This window comes from Boleophthalmus pectinirostris, unplaced genomic scaffold (genome assembly GCF_026225935.1).
Source record: "Boleophthalmus pectinirostris isolate CB_2022bp ecotype Guang Dong unplaced genomic scaffold, ASM2622593v1 HiC_scaffold_19, whole genome shotgun sequence".
Taxonomy (NCBI): Eukaryota; Metazoa; Chordata; class Actinopteri; order Gobiiformes; family Gobiidae; genus Boleophthalmus; species Boleophthalmus pectinirostris.
The window spans coordinates 11,641,638-11,658,972 of NW_026571140.1; the positions used below are offsets into that span (position 1 = coordinate 11,641,638).

The 17,335-nt window shown below is 39.6% G+C and overlaps 1 protein-coding gene across 2 annotated transcripts in view; it reads left to right on the forward strand.

Moving 5' to 3' along the window:
- The window catches only part of znf536 (zinc finger protein 536), a 217,606-nt gene that overhangs the window by 114,378 nt on the left and 85,893 nt on the right, over positions 1 to 17,335 (forward strand). For both annotated transcript variants that reach the window (XM_020927455.2, XM_020927453.2), the window contains exon 3: positions 9,880 to 10,080. In XM_020927455.2, coding sequence (XP_020783114.1) covers positions 9,880 to 10,080 — 201 coding nt within the window. The remainder of the gene's footprint in view (positions 1 to 9,879; positions 10,081 to 17,335) is intronic.

A 17,335-nucleotide genomic window follows, 5' to 3' on the forward strand; every position in this document is an offset into this window, starting at 1 on the left:
TGTGACATAGAGAAAGAGGGCGGGCGGGCGGGCGAGCGAGGGGCCGGATGGTGTTGTGTTGCTCCGCTGTAAGGAAATCAAGTCCCCGCGGGCGCATTTTTAAAAGCCTAATGCCTTTCAAATGATGTCATCACGTTTTACTCTCTCTCTCTCTTTCTTTCTCCCCCTCCTCTCCTTCTTTCTTTCTCTCTCTTTTTTTTTTCCCCTTCCTCTCGCTCGCCCAATCGCTCTTAATATCTCTCCTCTTTTCAAACTGTTTCCGTCAATCTTACCCCTCCCCGCCGCCGCCGTTCCCGCCGCCGACCCCGCCACGCCACACCCCGCCACCCCCACCATCACTACTGCACGAGCGGCCACTGCTCAGGCTCCAGGTCACGTGACGCATTAGAATAATGGCTGGGGCAAGAAGCAAAACATCTTGTGTTTTTATGACTGATATACGATTTTTTTTTTTTTCTCTCTCGCGCTCTCTCTCGCTCTCTCTCGCCTTCCCCACGCACACGCAGGCACGCTCCTGTAGGGTTTCCGTGCTTCTCGGGGACATGGCATTGACTTATATTCCTTCTCTGATGACCCTAAACTTAAAGGTCCTGCGTGACTCTTGTGAGCTTTCAAAAAAACAGATACCTGGAGTTGTGATTTGTTTCATTCACCCATGCTTGAGTAACTCTTTATTATTAGTCTGCTATTACATGCATTGTAACAGTAAGAGTACATAGGCCACGATATGATACATACCTCAATACATAGATATGATACATACCTCAATACATAGATATGATACATACCTCAATACAAAGGCCATGATACGATAACATACCTCGATACATAGGCCACGATACGATACATACCTTGATACATAGGCCACGATACGATATAGGCCACGATACGATACATACCTCGATACGTAGGCCACGGTACGATACATGCTTCAAAACATAGGCTACGATATGCTATATACCTCCATACATAGGCCACGATACGATACATACCTCGATACATGGGCCACGATACGATACATACCTCGATACGTAGGCCACGATACGATACATACTTCAAAACATAGGCTACGATATGATGCATACCTCAATACATAGGCCACGATACGATACATACCTCAATTCATAGGCCACGATACGATATATACCTCGATACATAGGCCACGATATGATATATACCTCGATACATAGGCCACGGTATGATACATACTTCAAAACATAGGCTACAATACGATACATACATCGATACTTAGGTCATGATACGATACATACCTCAATATAGTGTGCTTTTGATTTGATACAATATATTTCAAATCGGTTCAATACGGTTCAATAAAAATAATGGCTAAGTGATGGCTATGATACTAAAAGTCTTTGTTAAACCAATTCTTGTGCAAAGTTTATGTGAAACACAAACATTTTAGTCATCAAAACTGTGAATATGTCAAAAAACAAATACCTGGAGTTGTGTTTTGTTTCATTCACCCATGCTTGAGTAACCTTTTATTATTAGTCTGCTATTGCATGCATTGTTACTGTAAGAGGGTCACCTCTCCATAGACTTGACCTGTTACTTGGTTTTGTGACGTCCGCTACTCTTCTCGTCTCCTTGGAGACTGACGCGTTTAATGCCTCACTGGAAAAGATTACAGCAAAGCATTAAACATGCACTGTGTAACTTGTTGGTTGAGGGTTTGTCACTTTCTTGTTTCTATGGAGATGTTTTTGCTGTGGAATATTCCGCAATGTGACATTAAACAGATCGACGTTGTATGTATTCAATTGCAGGTGTTTTTGTTGCTCAAACATACCAGAAAAAATATATTCTGAGTGTGAGCAAAGTTGAGTTTCGATAAATCTGACCTGTAACTTGGCCTGGTTTGGTTTCCATGGTGATAGAAGAATGAATGAATGAATGGCCTTTATTTGTCAATTTCTTCACATGTACATACAAAGGAATCGAAATTGGACCTGTCCCCCCATCCGTACATTACAAAACATATAATGCAATACATCGGGAAGACTTCGTGGCCCGGACTGAAAGACAGGTAGCAGAAATGATAAACACCTTTAGGCAGGTGGCAGTCCCTCTAAATGCAACTACACAGTGCTCCAAGTCCCAGCTTAAATCACGTTGTTGATCTAATAATCAAGAACGGCGACTTGATTCTTGCCCACATAAGAGATGCAGGTCCCCGTGACACGAGTGTGTGTACAGATTTTAGTCCCCGCAATGTGATAAATTCCCACCCGTGCCCCTCCCTCCCTCCCCACTTTTATTTCCTGAAAGTGATATCATACCAATCAAAACCACACCACATTGAGAGTGCAAAGTGTGATTGAGAGAGCACCATTAAGAAACTGGGCCGCTGTCACACACAAGCATAGCCATCGACTTTGCTGTTTATTTGTGATGTTGAGAATATGATGTTGTGGATACGATTCTATTCTTTTTTTTTTTTCCGCTAATGGGTAATGGGTGTGGTCTTAATGTAGGGCCTGATGGAATACACAGCTTTCTAATTCTAATGGCAAGATACGCCATCCTTGGTTACATTGGAATGAGCTTGTTGTGTAGTTTCAGTTATAAATTTGGACTTGTCTCTTATGTAGAGCGTCCCTTAAACGAGCTTAAAGGTGCACTGCGTAACTTTTCCCATGGAGGGTCTGTCACCTGCTGTTCTCCATGGCAGTGTTATTGCTTGTATGGTTTTTAACTATTTAGCGTTGATTTCATTGCTCAAACCTTGGGAAGAAACGTGCGTTCTTTCTGTCAACAAGCTTGTCTTCCCACAGATCTGACCTAGTGCCATTACTTCCTTGTCTCCATGGTGGTTAGTAATGTATTTAGGAATAGGGCTATGTATCAAGAAGTTGCCGATACGATACATATCTCGATACATAGGCCACAATACGATACATTTCTTGATACAGTGCACTTTTGATTTGATACGATATATTTCAATTAGATTCAATACGGTTCAATAAAAATAATGGTTAAATCATGGCTGTGATACTAAATGTCTTTGTTAAACCACTTCTTGTGCAATGTTAATATGAAACACACACATTTTATTTATCAAAACTGTGAATTTGTCAAATGTGTCGCATAAATGAGTTTCCTTCCTCCTTTTCCTTCCTTCCTACTTTTTTAACCTATTGCTGTTATTTGATCGTGACGTATGTAATGTGCCAAATCCCATAGGAAGAAGGGCAATAATGTCTTTCTTCTTGATAAAATTCACCAAACATTCTCTTTTTTGTGGCTTTAAATCCTCGATGTCGGGAATCGTTGCCAATACAGAATGTATGGCTTCGTCTACATCCATCTAGACCGCTTTGTTTGTTGTTGTTTGTTGTGCTGTACCACAAAAGGGACCCAGACAGGTGCTTGAGTTTAACATCATGGCTTTATAGCTCTTCACTGATTGGCCAGTGCGCGGTATACAACTTCCAGGGTTCTTGCAAACCGCCTAGTGTATTCCGATTCCTTATCTAGTCACTGGAGAGAAATTAAATTGAGTGGAGGCACTAGGTGGTGCCAACCTCCCTACAAAACTGTAGCGCTGTAAAAAAATAATTTAGTAAAATATACCAAAAAATACTCTTACAGCAGTCCCTGATATTGCTACTGTATCATCACATTAAACCATACGATAGATCAATATTTCAATATTTTTGCTCAACCTTACTGAGGAACATTATACACAATACAATAACATCTCTGGCGGATCAGAACAGAAAAGTTTCATAATGTGTCTTTTTGATTTACATTGCATTTGACCCATGTTTCAACCCATCATTAAAACCTAGCTTTAGGATAGCCTTTTGTGCGTGTTTGATTAAGGTTAATGAGGAAACCATAGTACGCAGGGAGAATATGGCAACTCAGAGGGGCCAGATGGGAATGGAACCCAAAACCTTCTTGCTGTAAGGACTGCTATTCTCAGCCACGCTAGTAAACTGACAGGTGTAAATAGGGAAACTTCTTTAGTCTAATCTAATATGCAAATAAGTCTTGTAATTACATCATGAAAAAATTAACATAATAAGTGGTAAATATGACGGTAATTAAAACATAATTATCTAAAAAATGGACTACCCCAAAACATATATATAGCACCCGTGTGGTTCAGTTCACTGGGTTATCTGAAAGCAAAAATGGGCCATTTCTTAGAAGCTCATATCGAGGCAGTATTATCCTATTGGGACCACTGTTAAATGGACACTGAAGTAGTGCACTGCATTAAATGTTAAAGATAAAACTTTCACTGGCCTGATTTACAGCGCTAGCCTATATAGTTTAACCTCTGTGGTGCTGGTGAGGGCGTAAAAATAGGAGAAAATCTGTCATCTCAAACCAACTTCAAGAATATTCTTTTATTAAACACATATAGGCTTGTAAGGTCCAACTTTATAATAGCTTCGCCTTAATTGGCCGAAATAAAGTTTAAGCAAAGACTTGAAAATGCTCTACCTGATTTTTACTATCTTAAACAAAAGCAACACAACTAGTTAATGTCAAACAATAACTCACGTACCTTAAAGATGCCCTGTGTAACTTTTTTGCTGGGGGTATGTTGCCTGCTTGTTTCTATGGATATGTCATTGCTCGCCTTAGAATGTTCCGCAGTATGGCATTAAACAGCTCTACCTTGCATTTATCCAATTTTATAGTTATAAAACTCAAAAATGTCTACAAAAACAGGCATTCTGACTGTGAGCAGGGTTGCCTCTCCACAGATCTGACCTGGACTGGTTTCAACAGTGATAGAAAGGGTTAATACCATACTGTGAAACATTCAGACAAAGCAATAACATCTCCAAAGTGTGTGATGGACCCTCCACCAGAAAAGTTACACACAGGGTTCCCACGGTCATGGACATCCTGGAAAAGTCATGGAATTTTGTCAATTCAATGAAAGTTTTGGAAAGGTCATGGGATTTTAGTGTCTCTTTCATGCAACTACAGCGTTCTGTTGAGTTTTCATTAGGCTTTTATGATTATTTCCGAACGCCTGCACCTTTTGTTAAAAAGAGACAGCAATAAATGCACTGACAGTATTTTGAATGTTAAAAAACTTTAATACTAAACCATAAGGTGAGTGAAAAGGCTTAACATTTCATATTTACCCCTAAAAGTCTGATCACTTCTATACATGTCATAAAGTCATGGAAAATTCACTTCAGGTTATGAAAAAGTCATGGAAAAGTTTTGAAATTTTGTCAGTGAAAAAGAGTGGGAACTCTGACACAACGCACCTTTAAGCATTGCGAGTATCCTAATTATTCACAGCTATAAGTTTATAGGAGTTTGCACGTCCTGATTATTAAACAATAAAGCTCTTTAAAATTAGATGCAGACAGTATGCAGCAGACTTCTTGACCTCGAGAGCTGCTTGTACAATATGTCTGTACTGGGGCAAGACTGATCTTGTTCAAATACATGGGGGAAAAAAAAAAAATGTGTATAGGCTGTTTATTTCATAATGAACAAATGTTTTAAGAAGAATGATTCAGGTTTAGTAACTGTAATGTTCAATACTTCATGTTCAATGTTAATGTAATTTTTTTGCCCATGGTTTATTCATTCTATTTAAAGTGTAGTTATTATAAAGGGTTACCAGCTTGCAACGATTTCTTGAGGATTAATTAAACAAATTAGGTCAAACAAAATATGTGTTTTTTTGAATATAGTTTGGTTCAGTAAACAGTTATATTTAAAATGATAAGAATGTGCATTAATATTAGCAGTTTTATTAATATATCAGTATGTGAATCCTTATATCAAACCATAAGTCACTGTGACTTTAATAGTGCAGCTGAATTAATCATAATCTTTTTTCATCGGGCCTTCTAAATATTGCACTAGACAAAATGCTTGCAGAGACTGGCGGATCATTTCAACGTTTCAACTGTGCCCAGGTGGCTTATTCCCATGGTGATCGGGAAGGGGGACGGCAATGGCTCTTCTCTTCTTTAGCAGGATCCTGGTGACATGTCGAAGGAAGACACACACAAAGCACACACACACACAACGCACACACACACTCTGTTTGTGGTGAGGCGAGTGTGTGTACATGAGTGCGAGTGCTCCAGACAGCCGGCACAGTGACTGATACTCAGCCTGCCTCCCAGATGGCCTGCTCAACTCTGCTCCAATCTGATCTGCAGGCCTTTGTTCTGGCATGTTCCATTAGGCTGCCTTGACACCAGTAAAAGCAGAGGGGAGAGGAGCTGCTCTCACATCAGATACAGCTGAATTATACATGGCTCTGCGTCTCTCCCCTCTGTGATTTGACTGTGGCACTTGTGTGGTTGTCATGTTGGGAGGAGAGGGCCCGGGCGCCGCGTGAGGGATCGACGTACGCTCTTTGAAAGCAGCGGGCTCTGTGACAGCAGTTTGGGGAAGGCACTAGTGCTGGCTTTAATGTTTCATTCAGAGATGTGCTTTAGTCATTGTGCTCCTGATCTGTGTGGAGTCATTTAAAGAAGGGACTGGCTCAAATAAAACATGTCCACTCAGCATGGGGCGTTTTGGAAAAGCAGTGTATCTCTATCAAAGCCTGCCTGGCCTATTAAAACTCCCTCTCAAGAATAGTTTTGTTAAAGTCATTTTTGTTTTTTACCTTTGATATAAAGGAAACTCCATTCTGTCAAACTTAAAGCTGTTATGTCGGTTAGACTTAAAAGCGGTTCTTCACACAAGTGGTGAAATAAAAATGAAAGAGGCGACAGTTAAAGATGTCATTTATCCAATCAAAGCACACAGATGGTGCAGACTGGAATATCGGCTTTATAAAAGAATGTAAATAGGCAGAATGATGGTGTCTGGCCTTTACGGGCCTGTATAAATACAGCCTGTGGCTCACCTGTGACAATCACTTTAACGCTGCGTCTCCCACAGTGAATCCTCTTTGCATAAAAAGGATGGGGGCCGGCGAGTGGAAATCAATACAGTGTGGATAGTTACTGCTGCATGTCAACAGGCGAGCCGAGTGTGCCCACACATCACACACCCAGCTGTGAACGATGACGCCTAATATACGGCTGACCTTCAAAATGTCATAAATGTGTTGTGCAATAAAGTGTCAATATTTGTGGTTATATGGAGCAGGATGACTTTTACAGTAATTGGAACAGCCGCATTAAAAGCTGCAGATCAGTCAACTGATTAAAGACAAGCAGGCTGATAGTACAGACCGGACTTGCGCGGGCCTCTCACGTGCATGTGTCTGTAGGAGCGCGCACGTGAGAGTCACAGGCATGTGCACGCTCTTGCAGGCATGTGCACGCTCCTACAGGCACGTGCACTCTACAGACAGGTTTACAAGGACCGCACACCTAAGATAGTGCATGTGTGTGCACAGTGAGACTATGTGAGCACATTTATTATTGAAGTCGGGCTAGTGCCAGCAGAGCCCCTCTCCTCCTTTCAGTGTGAGTGGTTCTGAACAGGAGACTGCCGACCCCTGACAGGACGTGGATGTGAGACACTGTAGTGACAGAGACATAAAGACATAGACACACAGGCAGAGCGCTGTGTTGTCCTGCCTCCAAAGCGTGTTTGGGATTTTTTAATTTTAGCCCCATCTGGGCCGGGCAGGTGGGCCAGTGTCTGTTACACGATGGGCAGAATCTTTGCCAAAAAGGGATCTGTACAGTAGACTGCTCAAAATATGTTTATGAGGAGGCCACTATGGCGACAGTATGGTGCAGCCCTGGACCCAGCACTGGGGGAATTGTAGCGCTTTATTTATTTATTTGCTGTCTGCAGGATTTTAAATGCATTCAAATGAAAATGCAAATGAAGTGATGGGGAGCAGCCGAAGTGAAATTATTCAGGAAATTAAATTTTCACCTTTGATATTTTACATACAATATGTTTAGTTTAATATGCACCTACTCATGCAATAAGTCCTATGGAAGGCAACACATCTTTTATTACTCTAGATTTAAGCAAACACAGCACGTTTAAAATGTGTTTAGGCTTTGGGAAAAGCAATGGCTTGGTTATGATGTTTGGTAACATTATATTTATTGGTACAATACTTTTCTGTACTAACGTCAGTGCTTTTATTGGAAACTACACAGTTCATATGCCTATTTCCTCTCTCGCTCCTATGTCCTTCCTCCTCCTCTTTGTGCATTCCATCACCTTCTGATTGAAACCGTACAAAGAGGTAATTTTACAGGGCGCGATGCACAGTTTAACATCTGCTTTTACACCCAAAGCGTCCGCGGGCTTCCCAGTCTCGGCCGCTCACTAAATGAAAGTGCAGTTGCCAAGGCCAAGTAGAAGCAGCTGGTATTTAGTATGTGTGCATTGTCCCGGACTTATATTTCGGTTGCCTTTCAGTTTGAGTTGTGATAAATAGACTTCAGGCTGATAGCAGCGCTGTGAATGGAGTCGTGTGTTTAGTGTCAATGTGGAAGAGGACTTGCTGACTTGGGCCTTTCCATTCTGTAAAGCCCATTTGAGTGACGGACAGAGGAGGGGCGGATAGGCCGGGTTCGCCACAGAAAAGAAAAGATTAGGCTACTGTTAAAAATGCTGCTTATTGTGCCGTTGCTCTTGCCAAAGAGGGGTTGGTGAAGTTCGATTTGAATTTTTTCCTCGCGTCCTCTACCCGTGCAGCTGACATGGGGCATATGGACATATCAAATCATACGCCACACCTAGGAATACAAATGCAGTCGAAATGATTACAGGAAAATCTTTCTACAACGCCAAGTAAAGTGTAAAGTCTTGTTCTAGATTTCAGATATAACACAGTGTTCTACCAGTATCCTGTTAGTTTTTTTTTGTTTTGGGGGATTTTTTGTGTGTTTTTTGGTGAATTTTTTGGTGAATGATCTTGTGTACTCTTATTTTATTACAATATTGACTGATCAGAAAGCCGCAGACTTCCGAGTCCTGTCCCTTTGGCAGTGTGTGCATCGATATCAGTTCTCCTTCAGTGAAATCTGATTTGACAGTTCCCTGGCACTTGGCATGACGCTGAACTATTGTGACACCAATCAAAGCAATCATTACCACTGCAGACATTCTCTTTGTATTCAATATATTAACCCAGCATATCTGAACAGTATACATACATTATATTATATGGTTTAATATATGGAGCGTACAAACCACCTCGGACATGTCGTAACCTTACTCAGACATGTGTGAATGAAACAAAACACAACTTCAGGTATGTTTCTGAGGAAGTAACGGCATTCTAACATGGCTAAAAGCTCACATGGGTCAGTTTCGCGTGTTGTAGGACCTTTAAATCTCTTACAAGACCGTCCCGTACAACCCAATGATCCCGGCCTCATCCCTGATTATACCTACGTCAACACATTCTCGAGTTGTCATCTTTAGCTCCACATTCTGACAATTACGTTGATAGCAGTTGCTCTAAACTCCTTGTCATCATTTTTCTGTTTCTTTTTTCAAACTCCCGTCAGAACGGAGGGGGCGGGGTTAAACCGTTATCACCCTATCACATCTCTGACAACTACCTGTCAAAATCGGGTCGCGCCGACGAGATGTGAGGAGATCCCGCAATGCTGACACAGCCGATTCCGAGCTCCGCACTCTTTCTTCCTCCTGTCTGATTTTCGCATTGTTAATTTTTTCACTGCGATTCTCAAATACGGGTGATAAAAAGTCAAAATGGGAGGAGTGTATCGTGGTGGTACGCAAGACCGGAATGTTTGGGAATTTTGAAAAGCTTCTGAACTGTCAGCGTTCCTGTCAGGGCGAAATATAGCAAAGGCTTTGATACTAATTTGCATATTTGAACGATGCAGGAATAGGCGATGCGTTGGCAAGTTCGAAGTGACACTCACAACACCTTCCATTTTGTTTCTCTTGTTTCTTCTTCTCCAGATGTTGGGGAGGACCTGGGGAAGGCAGCAGGGAATGTTCAGCCCCCCACCATGGTTCCTGCCAACAACGCCCCAAATTCGGCAGTCCCGGTTCCCCAGCATCGTGAGCGCGGCCTGGGATCGTCCTCCAAGGATTGCCCGTACTGCGGCAAGTCCTTCCGCACCTCGCATCACCTCAAAGTCCATCTACGGATACATACAGGTCAGTATGCAAACGTAAGCAAGTTTTGAACAATCCCACTTATAAGACAGTTGGCAAAGGTGGTTAAAGTGTCCAAAAACTGTACTGTTACTTGAGTCTGCAATTCCTGTCATCTTGGTAGGTTCCAGTGCCAAAAAAAAGTCTATACAAAAGTGAAAAGAAGTGAATACATTTTGCCACTCTTCGAAGTAGTACTGTTACTTCAAAATAACCCTAGTCAGGTAGAAAACTAGTCGTAGTAGTAGACAAGTAGAAAAAATATTCAAGAGTACTTACAAATAACTGAATGTAACACCTGATTTGTACCTGTTAAAGTATTAGAAAGGACAAAATATTAAAATATCTCTAATATTTTCAAAGGACAGCATACAACAATGAGAAAAACACAAAATCGTATTTGAAAGATTGCTGCCAAAAACATGAATTTTTAGATCAAATCATTATCAAATTAAAGCGTTTGTCACTACTTTTCTGTACTTTTAAGTGTACCAATTCACTGACAAATACATATAGCACTCAAGTAGTAAAAGTATTCTGTCTGAAAAATATTCTGAGAACTACAATTTCATGTGAAAGTCAAGATTAGTAAAAGTAAATATAACTGAGTACCCACCTGTGCCCGTAATCCATTGGTGAAACATTTATTGTACTTCATGCAAAATGTACTTTAGCTCTTGTAGTGACATCCCTTCTGGGGCTGACTGATACATGGCTGTATGAGCCCTGGCCTAATCGCATATTGAAGTGCGTGTGCCTCCTGATATGATGGATCTCTCGCAGATTAATTGATTGCATATTAGCTTTGTACCTGATGAATTCGGCATTTGTTATCGTAGTGAAGACCCTCATTTGCATACATTCTAACTGAGATCAACACGCAAAGATGGATATTGAGATAGAATTGTTCAGAAACGTAGACAGAGCTTACAAATATAGAAAATGTGTGATCTGCATACACTGTTATTGAAAAAGATGTAATCATATTCAAGTTTCTGTTCCATGAAAAACTGAAAATGTGGATAACTAGTTAGTAAAAGTTAGTAAAGTGAAACACCTGCCACCTTATAAAGATATTATTGCTTAGCCTCTAATGTTCCACAGTGTAGCATTAAACATATCTATCTATCAACAGTCAATTTCAAGTATTTCTGTCAGTAAAAGACACCTCTCCACAGATCTGACCTGTAATTTGACCTGGTAACACCACCTACTTGTTTAATGCAATTGTGTGGAACATTGCACGCAAAGCAAGACCATCTCCATGGAGACAAGCAGTATGGTTGTCTTAATATTTAAAGTTTCCACCAGAAATGTTAAATATTGCGAATGCAGTTTTGTTTGTTAGTGATCAAATCAAACACTTAATGTATTCCTAATGTTTTAACCAAATTCATAATTACTTACTAGATCTAAATTTCAAATCAAATCAAATGTAATGTTGTGTGGTTCTACCTACAGAAGGTTGAGAAACAGTATTAAAGCCTTTAGTCATTTTTATTCAGTTCTGTTAAAACTGAATTTCTCTGGTTGGAGGTAAATAAAAGCTCTGGTTACATGCACACTCAACATCTGGAGCTAAAATATTATTAAAATTAAATAGAAACAGTGAAATCATCAAATTTCTTTCTGATCATGGTCCCTCAGATCACACACGTCAAATCTGCACTGTGTAGCTTTTCTGGTGGAGGGTCCATCTACATTTTTGTCTCTGTGATGATGTAATTACTTTGCTTGGAATGTTTCACAGTATGGTATTAAACTTAACTATCTCCAAGGAAACAAGCAGGAGATACCAGCACAACAAGATACCAGTCAGATCTGTGCAGAGGATGGCCCTCTGACTGTAGGTGTGCCTGTTCTTTGAGTAATAAAAACACCCATAATTCACTGTAAAAATAAATTACTTGAACTCAAAAAAATGTAGGCAATCAATACCTCAGTTATTTTAAGTTGATGAACTTAAAAGTCACAAGCTTCCAGAGCTTTAAAGATTGGATAATTAATTAAGTAGGATATAATCAAGTTAGTAGGACTGTTTCTAAAACTTTGAATATACACAACTTAATGTATTTAATTAGTTTGAACGTTCAGGTTTACAGTGTTGACTAAATAATAGATAGAGAAGTTTAATGGTAGCCTGATTCATCAGCTGGTTTCACTTTGTGGAAACCATCTGATCTCGCAGCATTAGGATTTGTTCGCTCAATGTTAGGCGGGTACTTTTTTTATTTAACCAATCGCTGCTATCTCGCCACTAACGGGGCTAACTGGTATATTAAACTTTTTCCAAATCCCATATTAAGTTGGGCGATTATGTCTTTCCCCTTGATAAAATTCACCAAACATTCTCTTTGTTCTGGCTTTAAATCCTCAATCTCGGCAATGGTTGCCAATATAGAATGTATGTCTTCATCTACATCCATCTCGACCGCTTTGTTTACTGTTGTGCTGCACCACAAAAAGGGACCCAGACATGGCTTCACAGCTCTTGATTGGTCGGTGCGTGGTCTAAAAGTTCTGGGGTTCTTGCAAAACGTCTAGTGTATTCTGATTCCTGACCTAGTCACTGGAGAGAAATGAAATTGAGCGGAGGCACTAGGTGGCGCCAGCCTGGCCAGTTTAATGCCACACTGTGAAACATTACAGTTAGTAATATCATCTCCATGGAGACAAACAGAAGGTGGAGCCTCTACCCAAAAAGTGCACCTTTAAGTAATTTTAAAGGTATAGAAATCAAATACAATTACGAATTTGATGAGCTTGTAACTGCATCCACTGTAACTATCTACCCATTTACTCACTGCAACTATTTGTCAAAATCCCCTCATGTCAAAACGCCACACCTTTACATAGTTCTTTATTTCATTTTCTTCAAAACAATCAATAAAAACACCACGAAAAGTCCCAGATTTCACCAAACACACACTCCACACTCAGAATCCTGCTTCTTCTGATCTCCTCTTGAACGTGGCGCACAGATGGTCACAGTTTCCCATTCACAGTATCACAGTGTCCTGGAAATAAGCATAAGAAGTCAGTGATCCCAGTCCATCGGCACACTCACTCGCCTTCTCACCTACATCTCCAAATCCGCTTCGGTTTTCCACACTCCCCCCACCCCCCTCCTCCTCCTCCTCCTCCTCCCTCCCCTCCTCCCCTCCACCCATCGCCGTTCTTTAATTGCACATAAAAATGAATAAATAAACCAATTCACAAGTAGCACTCCCTAACAGTCTCCCTCATCAAGGCTTAAGGCCATTGTTACGTCCGCCTCTTTTTCTTTCTTTTTTTTTTTTTTTTTTTCTTTTTTTTCCGAGTCATCATTTCATTGAGCTCTAATTAACACAACAAGGGTTCAGTGTCCTCCAATGACATCACTCAGAGGGCAATTTCACACTCGCTAACTCTCAATAACTTTTGAGCCAAAACAAAGCCTGACTGTCCGCCGTTTAGGGGGATATGCGTGTGACGATAAACCCCGGTAGATCTTTAATTTTGCGCGTTGTTTTTTGAATCGCGTCGAAAAAAAAATAAAAGTCTCTGGAAGCGTACCTATTTGTCGTCCCTTGTTTGTTGCTTGGAGGTTAAGGCAGCAGTCAAGAGTAATGATGTGGACAGTGGACGGCGGCCAAAGTTCCGACACTCTCTGCGAGCTACGAACGCCCCACTGACTATCCAGGTTAAAGTCACAATTAGACCACACAGAGGACAACAAACACGCAAATGGCAAGGACGATGGCTGGGAGCGGGGGGCCCCTGACTGGACAATGCACAATAAAAGGTGATGCCCCAAGTTTAGGTCTCAGAGCAGGTTCCCATGTGCAGGGGATGTATGGTGAGTTATGGACGCTGTCAGGGAGGTAGAGAGGCGTGATGGCACTCTGGGAAAACTATCCGAAAACAAAAAATGCATTGTGTAAAATGTGCGTACTGGTATTGAATAGGGAAATCTCACTGTACGATATTTATTGCGATATTTTGAAGACACTGATATAATTGTAGATCGGACACTTTTTTGCTTTTAAAATACCTTGACAAGATTTTGGTGCGAATTATTTCCATCATAATCCCAAGAATTCAACTAAAAACATATCTCTTCATGTTGTCTGCGCTGAAATGAATCATGGGATATGTAGTTTCTGATGTTCATAAGCTGTTGCTACTATAAAACCATGCATTTAAGCAAAATAACTTGTTTTTTGATTTATTGTGAGACTTTTGACGATCGAGTATCACGATATTTCGGTTATTGTTACGTCATATGAATGTAAAATTATTTTGCAAGAAGAAATCAAAAAAGAAAATTGGTGTATCAGATAATAACACCAACATCTATGGGCAATTTAATTTTGTACAAATCTATCAAAAACGCTATTTAACGTTGCACTTTCTAACTTTTCTGGTTGAAGCTGGGGTCCGTTACCTGCTTGTCTCCATGGAGATGGTTTTGCTTTGATTGAAACATTCCACGGTATGACATTAAACTTAACTATCTTGCATTTATTCAGTTGTTTCTCTTTGAAAACATGCATTCGTACTGTGAGCCTATCCACAGATCTGACCTGTAACTTGTCTTAGTGGTGACACTTGCTTGTCTTCATTGAGATATATCATCTTAATGTCATACTGCGGAACATTCCAGGCAAAGCAAAGACAAGCAGATGGCAAACTCTTCAATGCAGCCTTATATTTTATCTTTTTGTTTTTTTATGTCTCCTCATTAGGGCGACCAGGCTTTACAACTTCACTATAGAATTTCAAAATGCGATACTCTATAAACCCATATTTCTTTTAGTTTTAGTTATACGATTACAACTTTTACGGAAATAATCCAAATTGTTCTTGAAGGAAAGATTACCCAGCCCAAGCAGCCAGATATTTTTACACTAATATAAATGCAATCTGCTGATGACAAGATGAAAACTCCATTTCCATTTGCTGGTTAATGATTAATGACAGTTTATTTATATGTATTTGATCAGTTGATGAATTCCCCCACAATCCCGTGCATGGTAATCGCGTGATTAGAAGATGCTGTTACCAAATGTTTGCCGACAGGAAGCCAGTAAACACTAACTGAAATTAAGCCATCTTTATGCTAACTCAAACACATAAAACAGGCTTTATGCACCGCTTTTAATATCCCACTTTACAACTTTTATTCCGCTTTTGGTTGCCTTTGAGATACCCATATATTAGCATCCAAAGGCGTAGATTTCTCTCCTCTCTCTGCAAAGTAGTGTTGTCACGATGTTTAAATTCTAAACTTGATTTTGATGCTGAAGAAAAAACTTGTTAACTCTATATAATAACTACACTTTAATTAGCCTTAATAAAGATAAACCTAATAACCTTAAACCCAACATTTATAAAGTAGTTACAAAAGCCTGAATCATTCTTAATTAACTATTTGTTCATTTTGACTTCTTTGTTCATGCTTTATTAAGGCTAATTAAAGGTGCACTATGTAGTATTTCTAGTGGAGGGTCTGCCGTCTGATGTCTCCATGGACATATATTATAATATTGCTTTGTCTAGAATGTTCCATAGTATAGATTAAACTAATCTATCACAAGGGAGACAAGCAACTTACAGCACTACGCTACATTACAAATCAGATCTGTGGAGAGTCGTCCCTATTCACTAGAGCTGGGTATCATTAAGGAGTTGCCGATACGATACATACCTCGATACATAGGCCACGATACGATACATACCTCAATACAGTGCACTTTCAGTTCAGTATGATATATTTCAAATCTATTTATTTATTTATTTATTTTGGTCACAGGTATATTTTGACATTAATTCACAGACAGTCATATTTAACATACACAGACCGAAAAGGTGCAGGCTGAAGCTTAAGCTTATTATGCCTACCCTTTATTTTGATATGATTTGGTATGCTTCAGTAAAAATAATGACTAAATCATGGCTGTGATACTAAAAGTCTTTGTTAAACCACTTCTTGTGCAAAGTTTGTATGAAACACAAACATTTTAATCATCAAAAGTGAAAATGACAAATGTGTCGCATAAACGAGTTTCCTTTCTCTAAACAAACAACAAAACTGTAGCGCTGTATCAAAATAATTTTGTAAAATATACCAAAAAATACTCTGGACGATTTACCGATACAACAGCCAACGATATCGATACCGTATCATCACATTAAAAGATACGATATATCCATATTTTTATTTTTGCAGAAGGAAATATTATTATTTAGCAACAGAAACACCCTTAATGAGTAAATGCTAGATGGAAATGTTATGTTATGTTAATGTTTATACCATGGAACATTCCAGGCAAAGCAATTACATCTCCATGGAGACAAGTAGGAAGCGGACCCTCTTCCAGAAAAGTTGCGCAGTGCACTAAAGTGTAGTTATTATAAAGTTTGATATGGATTTGGACAAGACACAGTTTATGTGTAATATGATGATATGGAGTCTATATTTAAATAATAAAATAAAAATCAAAACATACAAATTAAAATGTACATTCCAACACAGAATAGTATTACTTACTTCCCTTTGTTCTTTATACTATGTGGTCATATACCCTTCAAACATGTGGACTCACCGTACTGGTTTTCTTTACCTTTACTACTTACATTGAAGATCCATTCTGAAGGCATCGCGTGTTTTGTTGACAGTGCTTCAAACCCTTGGCCTTCTCTCAATGAGGTTCATGATGAAGTCTCCTGAAATGGTTTTCACTTCACAGATGTGCCCTGTCAGGGTTCATTAGTGGAATGCCAAGAGTGTACAAAGCAGTGATCAAAGCAAAGTTATTTCAATCTGTTTTGTTTCCTAAAAGCATTAAATGAAAAAGTGTGTTCAAACTTAGTAGTGTACTTACCAAAAAGGTCAAAATTCATATTGATACCTACTCAAAAGAATATATAGATTTTTATTTTCATTTCATTATGTGGGTACTTTTTGACAAACAGTGTATCTCCAAAATCAACCTGTTTGCTTCACTATATTTCTCTCAAATGGCCTCGGAAAACTTTCTCCTGACCAAAAAAATCACAAGTCTCACTGACGTACTTCAAATTAAATTACACGTACTTTAGATTTTAGTTTTTGTTTCATTATGCGGGTATCACTTTTTCACAAACACTCTTTATCCGCAAAATTAGCCTCTTCACTATCATACATTCTCGCTAAATTCCCTTAAAATCTTCTTGGAAAGCTTACTCCTGACCTTTTTGTCATTTCTTACAAGTAATCCTGGAGTGCCGGTAGACG